Source organism: Lytechinus pictus, chromosome 8 (assembly GCF_037042905.1).
Source record: "Lytechinus pictus isolate F3 Inbred chromosome 8, Lp3.0, whole genome shotgun sequence".
In the NCBI taxonomy this organism is placed as follows: Eukaryota; Metazoa; Echinodermata; class Echinoidea; order Temnopleuroida; family Toxopneustidae; genus Lytechinus; species Lytechinus pictus.
Genome location: NC_087252.1, coordinates 10,969,643 through 10,983,519, shown reverse-complemented (window position 1 = coordinate 10,983,519; position 13,877 = coordinate 10,969,643). Strand labels below are relative to the sequence as shown.

General features: G+C 36.9%; 1 protein-coding gene across 2 annotated transcripts in view; it reads left to right on the top strand.

The window, feature by feature from the left end:
* LOC129267226 (uncharacterized) overlaps positions 1-13,877 on the top strand; it is a 171,341-nt gene that overhangs the window by 4,147 nt on the left and 153,317 nt on the right. Inside the window, exons 3-7 of one of the 2 annotated variants that reach the window (XM_064103565.1) lie at positions 5,279-5,366; positions 5,938-6,132; positions 7,087-7,195; positions 8,358-8,408; positions 11,055-13,061. In XM_064103565.1, the coding sequence (XP_063959635.1) occupies positions 5,279-5,366; positions 5,938-6,132; positions 7,087-7,195; positions 8,358-8,408; positions 11,055-13,061 (2,450 nt within the window). The remainder of the gene's footprint in view (positions 1-5,278; positions 5,367-5,937; positions 6,133-7,086; positions 7,196-8,357; positions 8,409-11,054; positions 13,062-13,877) is intronic. The other variant, XM_064103566.1, reaches the window with a different exon arrangement.

Below are 13,877 nucleotides of genomic sequence, written 5' to 3'. Positions count from 1 at the left end.
TCAACCTGTCAATAAGGTTCACCTGTCTATGGTAAGGTCTGCCTGTCTCTATTCAGGTTTTACCGTTTACCTGTCTATAGGTTCACCTGTCTACTGTATACATGTACATTAAGGTTCACCTGTCTTATACATTAATTTTCACCTGTCTATACATGTAAGGCCCACCTGTCTTTAATGTCCACCTGTCTATATAAAGCTCCACCTGTCTATATTAAGGTTCAGCTGTCTATTTTTAACCTGTCTACAAGGTTCACCTGTCTACACAATAAGGTTCACCTGTCTACAAGGTCCACCTGTTTATAAGGTTCACCTGTCTATAAGGTCCACAGTCCACCTGTCCATAAAGTTCACCTGTCCAAAAGTCCACCTGTCTACAAGTTTAACCTTTCTTTAATGTTGACCTACTTATACTGTTGAACTGTCTATAAGGTCCACCTATATAAGGTCCAGCTGTCTATGAGGTTCATCTGTCTATGAGGTTCACCTGTATATAAGGTTCACCTGTCTATAAGGTCTACCTGTCTGTAAGGTTCACCTGTCTATATGGTTCACCATATGTACAAGGTCCACCTGTTTATAAGGTTCACCTGTCCAAAAGTCCACAAAAGGTTAACCTTTCTTTAAGGTTAACCTGAATACTGTTGACCTGTCTGCAAGGTCTACCTGTCTATAAGGTCTACATGTACCTGTCTGTAAGATTCACCTGTCTACATGTATAAGGTCCACTTGTCAATAATGTTCACCTGTCTAGTGTCCATAAGGTTCATCTGCCTATATGTATAAGGTTCACCCGTTTGAGGTTCACCTGTCTACATACACGGTCCACCTGTCAATAATGTTCACCTGTCTAGTGTATATAAGGTTCACCTGTCTATAAGGTCTACCTGTCTGTAAAGTTTACCTGTCTACATACAAGGTCCACCTGTCAATGTTCACCTGTCTAGTGTCTATAAGGTTCACCTGTCTATAAGGTCCACTTGTCTGTAAAGTTTACCTGTCTACATGTATAAGGTCCACCTGTCAATAATGTTCACCTGTCTAGTGTCTATAAGGTTCACCTGCCTATAAGATTCACCCATCTGTGAGGTTCACTTGTCTATAAGGCCCACCTGTAGATACAAGGTTCACCTGCCTATATTAAGGTTTTGTTTATAAGGTTCACCTGTCTATAAAGTCCACCTGTTTCCTGTCTATAAGGTCCACATATCCATAAGGTTCACCTGTCTATAAGGTCTACCTGTCTGTAAGGTTCACCTGTCTATATGGTTCACCTGTCTATATGGTTCACCATATGTACAAGGTCCACCTGTTTATAAGGTTCACCTGTCCAAAAGTCCACTTGTCTAAAAGGTTAACCTTTCTTTAATGTTAACCTGCATGTACTTATACATGTACTGTTGATCTGTCTGTAAGGTCTACCTGTCTATAAGGTCTACCTGTCTGTAAGGTTCACCTGCCTAGTGTCTGTAAGGTTCACCTGCCTATAAGGTTCACCCGTCTGTAAGGTTCACCCATCCATAAGGTTCACTTGTCTTTAATGCCCACCTGTCTATATTAAGGTTCACCTGTCTATGTTTAGGTTCAGCTGTCCTTTTTTTTTACCTGTCTACAAGGTTCACCTGTCTACATGTATATTAAGGTTTTGTTTATAAGGTTCACCTGTCTATAAAGTCCACCTGTTTATACATTTAAAGTCCACCTGTCTGTAAGGTACACCTGTCCATAAGGTTCACCTTTCCATAAGGTCCACCTGTCTAGAAGGTTGACCTTTCTTAAAGGTTGACCTACATGTAGCCTACTTATACTGTTGACCTGTCTACAAGGTCCACCTACACGTTTGTTTCACTTGCCTACTGTGTAAAGATTCACCTGTCTGTCAGGCCCACCTGTCTAGGACCACTTGTCTATAGATAGATAAATTCCACCTGCTAATAAGGCCCACCTATCTCTATGGTTTACCTATAGTATACTAGTAAGGTTCACCAGACAGTGACTATAAGGGTACATGGTCCAAGATACAGTAGGGTACCCTGGGAAGACATTGATGAAATAAGATGAAGATAAAACTTGATTTATAAAGAAAGACATGAAAATTTACAGGTATGCTATAAATTTGGGCAAAATTTTATTGGTGAACAGTATTACAATGTTGGATTGTGACTAGAAAATGAAAACAGAACCAGTTGGGGAGACTCAATCGTGTAAAATGGAGCCCCAAACATTTAATAGTATTTGGAAAAAAGCCCTGGTCAATTCTCTAATAAATATTAATTTTTATTATGCAAGTTGTTATGCCATTTCAAATTATTTTTGTCTCCTTTCAAATCGATTTCCTCCTTTTATAATATTCAAATTTCTTCTGATCAAAGTGAATATTGTTTAATAGAGTTTTATGTAAGGTGCAAATTAATTACATGTTCTGTATAAATTAATACAGATTTGTATTTTTGTAAATTCTTTTCATTTAATGGGGATATTTATATTGAGTAGGCCTAGGCATATTTTTACCATCTTCATTATTTTTGTGATGATACGAAGAAGGAATCTGTTCAATTCATATTTCAGTACTAACTCGTTTGACACCCCGATATTTGGTAACAGCATCATGGATTGCTTAGAACTATAACCTCACTCAAATAGTCAATAAAGTTGACTTTGACCAATCAATATTACCTTTAGTGAGAAGGCAAGGTATGATTGCAGCTGTGTGCGAATGATCTGTGCTCCCGGATATTGACGCATTGTGCAACCCTTACCCCACAGCCTGTTATGCCTACCACCTCATAACATCTATTGTTTCCTAATATAATTCTCTGTCCCCTCTCCAAATTCTGCACTTTGTCATGCTTGTTTGCACAAGCTCTAAAGAAGCCCTGCTTTCCGAGCCAAGCAATCCATGCATTTCGTGTAAAAAAAGGAGCAAGTCTGGAGCTCCTCCAGTGTACACAGTTTTTATAACGCTGTACACATGTTGGTTTTCTTTTGACATTTTTGATGGTTTATGCTTGTTGGCGTTCTGTCGCCTAGCAATTAATAATCCACTTGGAGCTTCCGCAAATAAAGAGCGCAGACATGGCCAGTAATTAAGCGCTTTGGGTTGTCGAGTACATGTGTATTTTGACATTAAGAGTGTGTGGTATTTTGTTCATTTGGAAGATCAATTGATTAAAGTGTAGATTGATATCTGAGTTGGTTTTGGAACTTCAATCTTGGATAATATAAGATTTACAAAAAGCCCTGAGATATATTATGAAATAAAGGGCTTCTTTTTCATTATGAATCATGTACATGTTATAGTACATGTATTTCAGCATGAAATGAATCATACAAATCTTGAGAAAAAAATGAAAATCAGAATACACTTTGTGTAATTCATGATGAAAAGAAAAGAATCCCCTCATTTATCTTTATCAAATATTAAAAAGACAGTGTTTGAATTCTAATTTGAGAATAATTATACTTACATGTAGGATTACCAGTGTTTACAGTGTATAGAGACATATATATATTTACATTACAAATGTTGACTTTTGACAAATAATTCATGACATAAAACAAAATAAAACCCTCATTTACTGTAAAAAAGCCAGTTCTTAGTTCGTTTCTGCGCATTCAAAGATTCTGCACATGATCAGAGGAAGGTCATTGGTAAGTATAAAAGTGACATGGTGGTTTAAAATTTAATGAGATAAGCACCAACTTTGATGTCTTGATTATTCATATATTCTTTTGAATTGTGTTTTTCAATTACATCCACAAAAAACAACAATGCATCCACGAATTACTGGTACATGTATGTATTTCACAGTTTGCCAAGTACATTGTGCAACATGCTATAATATGCATTCAAAGTAGAAATGCAACAAATACCTTCATAAAGTGTTCATTGAAGTGCTATTCTAGTCACCTGGTCTATTCAATTTCTTCATCCCGCTATTGGCGCTATGTAAGGCTTGCTTATGTAATATTTTGCTTTGAAATCTGCCTTTAATAATGAAAGAAATGAAAGGTCATTTGACCAAAATTGTCCATGAAGTAACTACGAAGTGGTCTATTGTATAGGTACATGAAGTCAATATATTTTTTTATTTTGAATTTATCCATGTTATTTTCATCTACTGTAGGACAAAGAAAAAAAAATGCCCCCCCCCCAAAATCATCTTTAATATAAAAGATGATTTTGGGGGCATTTTTTGGGAAAAAAAATCATTGATGAAAATGAAATTTGAATCTCCCTTGAATGTATCTGTATGCATGAACCCTCCATTATTCTTCCGTGGAACCACTATACATATATACAGTGTATTGTTCAAATTGAAGTTCTTAGGAAATCCCTTATTTCGCATTGTATTATTTAGAAACAAAAAATTGATAGTCACTTTATTATAAAGTTTTACACTTTAATGTCTATGCACCTGTATTGATCTGAAAGTAATAGGCAGTGGGAATGTTCAGGTTTAACACTTTTCAAAAAAAAAATGCAATGCAAATGCAATGCAAAAAAATACAATAATGTATTTTTTCCCAATCATATAATACCCCTTCCAAATAAAAAAATTCCCAATCATATAAATACCCCTTCCAAATAATAAAAAAATGCAATGATGTATTTTACCCAGTTATTTTCATACCCCTTCCATATAAAAGAAAATGCAATGATGTATTTTTCACAATCATATTCATACCCACATCCCTTTCATTGGCCTTTGATATTTTATGTGCACATTTCACCAAAATTCCCACTTGTGTGGTACAGAAATAAGCCAGATAAAATGTTGTCCTTACCCTCAAAATCTCAGTATATTTAGGTATATATGTGTCCCTTTCTTTGCCTGTCACCCCCCTACTGATTAGGACTTTTATTTTTCTTTTGGTGCCCCTTTCTTCGCTTTGTGTTTGTTTTTATTTGTAAATTGAGATGTGGAAAGGCCAATAGCTTTCTGTCTTTCCCCAACATCCGCCATACAGTGATGATATTCATTGTTCCTTATTACTTTTTGTCAATACCTGTTCTGTTGTATAAGAATTTTATTTGTATTTATGTATTTTTGTGAATTTTTGAAATAAAGAGATCTATGTGAAATAAATGAAACTGAAATCTGAGAATCAAAGGCCTGTCATCCCCCCTCCCCCTTCAAAGAAAAAAAAGGAGGAAAGAAATACTGAGATACATGTAGGCTTTCATTTTAGCCTTGAACTTGTAGATTATTTTGATTGCTGTGTCATTTCTTAAGGTTTTTATTTCATTTACAATATTTAATTCTTTTATTTTTTATAGTTGCGATGGAGGTACCTTAGCTCCGGCACCCTGTGACGCACAAACATATAACCCAGACCCCGGTGGATCAACCGCAGGTGATTGCACGGTAAGAAACTCTGTTGCTATGGAAACTACAATGTATTCCTTTCTGGACTTTGTTGAAATCCTACAAAACAACTTTGTTTTCAGTGGTTTTAGAATAAAGATAGTGTATTGAAGAATTCTTTTATGATGAAGAAATCATTTAAACATGAATAACAATATCAAGATACATAGAAAAGAAAAGTCCAACCCTTTTGACATTGTACATTTATCACCACAATCATCTTTTCAGCAGTGTCATGGAAGTACTGAAGACATACCCTATTAAAAAGTTCTTAGTGTCCGTTTTAATGATAATAAAGTATTAATATGACTGAATATTTTATTGAAATTAAAAATGGATGTAAAATAACAACATTGTGACATATTACAAAGTACATCAATTTGGAGATTTTAAGCACAAAACTATTTTACACCCAATCTTTGCTGACTCTCATTTCTCTCCGTATAAACCAATTTTTGGTGGCATGGATTTGACCAGTTTGGTAAAATGTGATGAATTATGTTAGACTGAGCAGTTGGCTCTACATGTAGTTTAATACAGTGTAATCCTTCTGTCAATTATTTTTGTCTAGCCATGTCCAAGCGGTGGCTATTTCAGTCTTGCAGGGGCAGATACTTGTACGTTATGTCCAGCCGGCAGTGAATGTAATTCTGCGACCGGCGTCATTACGCAATGTTCTGATGGTCAGTACTCGCTGGACGGGGACATGACTTGTTTAGAGTGTCCAGATGGCCTTTACTGCCCGTCTGTGTATAACGAACCAATGGTAAGTTCAGTTTTACTCCATCTTACATAAATTTGATCTCTGTTTAGTCTTCAAATTGGCAAAGCAACATATCTTTGCTGCCTTATTCTTTTTTTGAGGTGTTCGTATCTCAAATAAATAGATAATTCATGAAGAATGTATTTTAATGTTTTTTTTTAAATGCCAATATTCTGTTTAAAAATGCTCATACAGTTACATGTATAATGTCAATACAGTGAACTAGTGATGATTTTCGCATAAATTGCCTTACATGTACATGTAAACAAAGATTATTTTCAGTTCACAGTTTCTTTTGGCTCTGTCTCAATCAAAATGAATTAGGCGGTGACTTTGTACTTAATATTGGGCTGATTTAGCCTGCATGTAGTTTCATTTCTCATTTTCAATTTCACTGTATATTCTGGCTTAAAGTAACTTGTAAATCAAATACTTACATATATAAAAATATATTTACACCATTTTTCTTGTGTTTGTTAGAAGTGTTTTGTGCTGCTATATGTACATGTACTGTATGCACTATACTGCATGTACTAGTAGCTTGCATTTGTTTGAAAGATCAGGGGTTTTATGACAGGGTTGGTTCCTGACGTTTCTAAGCAACAAAGAAAAAAATATAAATGTAAAATTCTAGACTCCTTTTTCTTCTCTTCTACTACTACTGATGAAGATTTTTGGTACTTCAATGTCAATTTGATTATGAATATTTCATGATCATTATTTCATTATATTTTCATATGTTATCATTATTATTATTATTATTATAATTATTATTATTATTATTATTATTATCATTATTATTACAGTATAATTGTTGTTATTGTTGTCATTTTTGTTGTCATTGTTATTTTGTATTATTTTTTTCTTATTATTATCATGATTATTTTTGTCATTATTATTATCATCATCATCAGAAGTATATTATTATTATTATGATCAAATTGTGTATTTCTACAGGTTTGTCCCAGTGGATATGTTCCCTTCTCAAACCAGACTGGATGTGAAGAATGTGGTGCAGGCACCTATGCTTATAATGGAACAGTCTCATGTCAGCAATGCCCACCAGGTAAGCATATTACTTGGGCTAGTCCACTTTTTTCAAAACTAGGGGTGACAGTTATTTAAAGGAGAATGAAACCCTTGAAACCAGCTGAATCCATATCAAAGAGAAAAATCAAAGGAACACATTGTTGAAAATTTGAGGAAGATTGAATGAATAATAAGAAAGTTATGAGCATTTGAATATTGAGATCACTAGTGCTACATGTATGTAGATCCTCCCATCGGCAATGCGACCAAGATCTGTGATATCACACACGTACAACTCCCTCATTACTTTAGTACTTATTTCACTTATATTCTCACTTTTATAGAGTCTATCACAAGGTGAGGTGTTCTCTTTATGAGATGACAAGTACAGAGGTTTCACAACATTATATCATTGATGAATCGTTTGTCATATGATTAGAATGAGCAAAAAGAAATGTTTTGGGGTATATTTTCAGTGTCCAAATGGGAGAGTTGTACGTGTGTGACATCACAGATCTTGGTCGCATTGCCAATGGGAGGATCTACATGGCACTAGTGATCTCAATATTCAAATGCTCATGACTTTCTTATTATTCATTCAATCTTCCTCAAACTTTCAACAATGTGTTCCTTTGATTCTTCTCATTGATATGGATTCAGCTGGTTTCATGGGTTTCATTCTCCTTTAAATGTAACATTGCATGAGTAAAGTTTGAGTATTGAATATTGCATGATTTTACAGACTTAGTAAATTAATTATAGTCACATCCTCAGCAAAGTAACAGAAATAAATGAAGGTCTGATCTATTTGCATCAAAGAATCAGAGACTTACATGTACATGTATGTTTGTTTCATTTAGTAAGTTTCATATTCATAATAGCCCCTAATCTGAAATTGGGTTTAATTTGATTTTAAACTCTGGTCTCTAGTTATGGCTTAACTATGGATAGCCAATTGTGACATAACTCGCTATTAAACAGTAGAAGCTCAATGTATCAGCTCATTTGACTCTCATATCATTCTTAACCATGATAGCTGTCTTCACCATTAAGGGATTAGGCAAGAGCGCAGTAAAACATTAGAAACATACAATGTAAACAATATTTGACACTTGTGGCTTTCCATAATTCTAGCACTGAGGTAGACCATGGGCTGAGTCTCCTCATTCTAACTTATTTTCCTTTCTATTTGTTTATAGGCTACCAATGTCCAACTAGTGGCCTTGACGAACCTACTCCATGCCCTACAGGTATGTGTCTGGATTATAGGCTAATCTTAAATTGAGTGTATCTCTTCATATTTTGAATCTTTCCATTGACATTTTGAAATACCTGTACATAATGCATTAACCGATATAACACTTCAATGTTGAATTTCATTAATTTTCCATTTATTCAATAGGCGTTCATTCCGGGAATCAAATGGAAATTTAAATAACGACCACTAAAAGTTGTAACTACAAAATATGTGTCTGGATTTCAGACTAATCTTAAATTGAGTGAATCTTGTCACATTTTGAAATTTCCCACTGACGTTTTGAAATGGATAATTTAACAGATAACACCTCCATGTTGAATTTCCTTTTTTTTTCTACTTGTTTAATGGGTGTTCATTCTGGAATTCAAATGGAAATGAATGACCACTTTAAAGCTCTATTAACTACAAAATATGTGTCTGAAATAGGCCTACAAACCAATCTTTGAGTGAATATTTTCATATTTTGAAATTTCCCATTAATGTACTGAAGCACATAACCATTGACCATTCAATGTTGATTCCCATTTAATTTTCCATGACTTTAATGAGCACTCGTTCCTGAATTCAAATGGAAATACACATTAAGCCTCATGATTGCTGGTAAATCTGATTTATAAGGCTCTCAATCTAGCCTGCAGAATTCTCTTTTGGTATGAAAGGAAGAAAGATAAAATATCTTCTCTGGACAGGAAGAAATGGTGAAAAAATCAAGGACAATTACTAGTTATCCATCTGGAATCAGGAGCAACAATTAGGCTTATTTCAAGGATAATGTTTTACTATGAACTGAAGCATCATCCCGCAACCATAAGGAGACCGTTCCTGGGACCTGGGACAGCTTGTGCAAATGCTCATACCCCCATGTCTGTTCAGAATGAAATATTTTTTATCTTTCAAACGAAACAGCCTGACAAGATTAGGAGATATGATTATCCACACGCTCCATTATCAAATCTTCTTGTCAGATTTAAAATAAGAATTACAATGCGATATTGATTCCTTATAAACCTCAAAAAAAAGAAGAGAAAACAAGAGGAGAATGCTGGAAATTAGGTCAAACTTTGAACAATGGAGGGGACTCTACGTGTAGTATAGAATCACAAGAGTCCAACTTTTATTGTAGATTATATTACACAGGTAAACAAACATTTACAATGTTTCCATAGCAACAATGGGGTATACATGTACATATAGTCTGATGCCATAGTTGGATAGTTATGACCTAGATATTGTGCATAGTAATCAATGTTTCAAATAGAAATTGATTTTTACATCCCGATTTTCACGATAAAATCCCGGCTCAATTGTTTGGGTCTTTTAGTGGCATAGAGCAAAAGCTCAATCAATACGATTTTCATGTTTATCATTTTTGGCCTGCATGCTACATGTATGTACTGCAGCCTTTACAAAAACATAAATATGTATACTAGCAATCAATCATCAGGCTGATTTCTACGATTGATTGCATTGATTATTGTGTATTATCAATCATAAAAATCAGCCCCACGATCAATAAAGCTTTGTGTTACGCTGCCCAAAATATTGTTAAAAGCAATTGTTGTGATTTTATTGGCAACAATGGCTTAGGAATATTAAAACTCAGTTGTTTTTATATTCATGGCAAATTTCCCCCCCTAAAGAGCCCTGGAAAACTATACAAGAGTCCCAGAAAATTCTATAGGGTCCAATGTAAACTGCACTACAATGTAGAAAAATTGGGCTCTCAAAAAGTAACCCCGGAAAAATTGATATTTTTTCCCCCGCCTTGAACAGTACTCCTAAACACCCTTCGATTCTAGCGACAAAATACTTCAAAGAAGAAAAAGTATTACTGGGCCCCATCTTACACTTGCGATTGATCTGATCAACCACAACTATGGACGGCCAGCAACGTCAACATCTTAAATGCAAATTTGTTCAAAATATTTTCTAGATATGATGTATACTCGTAAATTCATTGTTTTCTTAAAAATTTTGTGTGTTCGCCTTTGCTTACAAAGGACATTCTTTTTAAGACGGGGCCCTGGTCACAATTTTTAAACTTAATAGAAGAAGACATGCATGTTGGAATAAAATACATGGTCACGGTCTGTGTTGCAACTGTATCAACTTGTATGAACTTAAAAAAATCACTCAAATATTTGGTAGAATTTTTCACCCGACACGGGTGGGGTTAAACACATGTGCATGTTTTCAAGGTGGATATGTGCTCAATGTAAATACCCTATTATCATTATATGCATTTGCAGCACAAATTATGGCAAACCAATTTTTCAGCAGATCTGATTGCTGAATACTTTATGATGCTACTTTTCAAGGATGACATTGAAACGCAAATACTTGCAAATTTTTTTTCCAATCGAGAATTTACTTGTGTTTCAGCATCTCCTTTTAAAAGTTAAATTTGTCTTTCAATATGTTCATACAGTTTTCCATAAACAAATTGCATGTTTCCTCAGTCTTTTAGATTTGTTGAATTATAATATGGATCTTTTTAACCCTATTGAAAACATTTTCAACTTCTCTCATTAAAGATGTCTGACATTGTTTCTTTTGAAATCATTATTTTTTAGTTCAAAGAGTTTAAGACTGTTCTAATTGCATGCCATCTAACCATAACAGTAACTTGTGTTTTCAGGTTACTTTTCAAGTGCCTCTGGTTCCGAGACCTGCAGCCAATGCGCACAAGGGTATTACTGTAATTCCACAGCGCAGACAATATGCGATGTTGGTTATCACAGCAATGCAGGGGCCACATCCTGTACGGAGTGTCCAAATGGATATTCCTGCAGCGGCCCTGAAGGTCCTGTAATATGTCTTGCTGGAACATATGCTGGAAGTGGAAGCGATAGCTGCACAGCCTGTGAAGCGGGGTTCTACTGTCCTTTGAATGGAACTACTGAGCATATTCAGTGTGCTGATGGATATTACACCACCGGATTGAACTCTGAGGAATGTACAAAATGCACCGCAGGATACTATTGCACGCCTTCTTCAATAGCCCCTTGTGCTGCTGGGTATTACAGCAATGGAGGAGCCACATCCTGTCTGCAATGTCCAGGAGGGTACTCCTGCAGCGGAACTGGTGAACCTATCCAATGTCTTGAAGGAACTCATAGTTTCAACGGAAGCGAGAGCTGCACCTCATGTGATGCAGGGTTCTACTGTCCTTTGAATGGAACAATTGCACAGATTCAGTGCCCAGATGGCTACTATAACCCTGGAAGCAGTCCAGAATCTTGCTTGCCATGTTCTGCAGGTTACTATTGTACTCCATCTAGCGAACTTGCTTGTGATGAAGGATATTACAGTGATTCATTAGCCACATCTTGCAGTTCTTGTCCTGGTGGTTTTGAATGCCCTGGCGGGGGTGCAGCTGCAAGTCAATGTCAGGAAGGGTATTATGCTCGCAATGGTAGTTCAGCTTGCAGTCCTTGTGATGTCGGACATTATTGCCTTGTCAATGGTACAATTGAGCCTGTCATCTGTGTGGATGGCTACTTCTCAAACACCACAGGAGCCTCAGAATGCACTCAATGTGAGGCAGGATACTTCTGCAATGCCATTTCCCAGATGCCATGTGAAGCTGGATCTTCCAGTTCTGCCGGTGAAACATCCTGCTCGACTTGTTCTGGTGGTTTTGAATGTCCCGGAGGGGGCACAACTGCAAACCAGTGTGGGGAAGGGTATTATGCTCATAATGGAAGTTCATCTTGCAGCCCGTGTGATGTTGGACACTACTGTCCCTTGAGTGGTACAATTGAACCTATCATTTGTCCTGAGGATTCCTATTCAAGTTCTTCAGGGGCTTCACAATGTGCTATGTGTACTGCAGGATACTACTGCTCCCCTTCTTCGATATCACCTTGTGCTGCTGGATATTACAGCAATGCAGGAGCTACATCCTGTCTTCAATGTCCTGGAGGGTACTCTTGCAATGGAACCGGAGAACCAATCCAATGCCTTGTCGGAAGCTACAGTTTTAACGGAAGCGAGAGTTGCAGCTCATGTGATGCAGGGTTCTACTGTCCTTTGAATGGAACAGTTGCACAGATTCAGTGCCCAGATGGCTACTATAACCCTGGAAGCAGTCCAGAATCTTGCTTGCCATGTTCTGCAGGTTACTATTGTACTCCATCTAGCGAACTTGCTTGTGATGAAGGATATTACAGTGATTCATTAGCCACATCTTGCAGTTCTTGTCCTGGTGGTTTTGAATGCCCTGGCGGGGGTGCAGCTGCAAGTCAATGTCAGGAAGGGTATTATGCTCGCAATGGTAGTTCAGCTTGCAGTCCTTGTGATGTCGGACATTACTGCCTTGTCAATGGAACCATTGAGCCTGTCGTCTGTGCTGATGGCTACTTCTCCAACACCACAGGAGCCTCAGAATGCACCAAATGTGAAGCAGGATACTTCTGCAATGCCGTTACCCAGATGCCTTGTGAAGCTGGTTCTTACAGTTCTGCCGGTGAAACATCCTGCTCAACTTGTCCCGGTGGTTACGAGTGCCCTGGAGGGGGCGCTCTTGCAACTATTTGCGATCCAGGTTACTATGCTCTGAACGGAAGCTCCTCCTGTACGGAATGTGAGATAGGTTTCTTCTGTCCCGTCTCAGGAACAGTTGAGCGTACAGCTTGTACCACAGGTGATTTCTTTCAAAACTCTGCCATGTTGCCTTCACAGATTCCTTGCTACACGCTGTTTATACCTGTATGCACTGCCAACGCATCCGTATATATGCACTTCCTATGCATTTGCCCATTTTCTTATATGCTGCCTACGCATTACCTATACACTCCTTTACTTATTTACGCACTTCCTATGCAAACATGTAGCCCTTATACATATATACACTTTCTTTTGTGCATACCCCTGCACACCTCCTACATTTACCTGGACACTTCCTGTACATATTACTCATATGCATATCCTATGCACTCACTCCCAATGCATCTGCGTTGCATAACCCATCTATACTCCTTATGTGATTATACACCTCCGATGCATAACCAGTGCACACTATCTGCACAGCACCCTACTTCCTATGCATTGCTCCTACATGCATAGACTGTATGCACTTCCTATGCATTTATCTGTACACCTATACCTAGCCCAGATCATATGCATTGACTGTACACTTTCTATGCATAGGCTACTTCATATGCATTTACCTGTACACTTCCTATACCTAGCCCTTATACAGATCATGTACATTGACTGTACACTTCCTATGCATAGCCTACTTCCTATGCATAATACCTTCACTCTTCCTATACCTAACCCTTATACAGATCATATGCATTGACTGTACACTTCCTATGCATTTACCTGTACACTTCCTATACCTCACCCATATATACATGTACATGTACAGATCATATGCATTGACTGCACACTTCCTATGCATAGCCTACATTGTACTTCCTACATCATATCGGTTTGCATTGCCTGCATACATTTC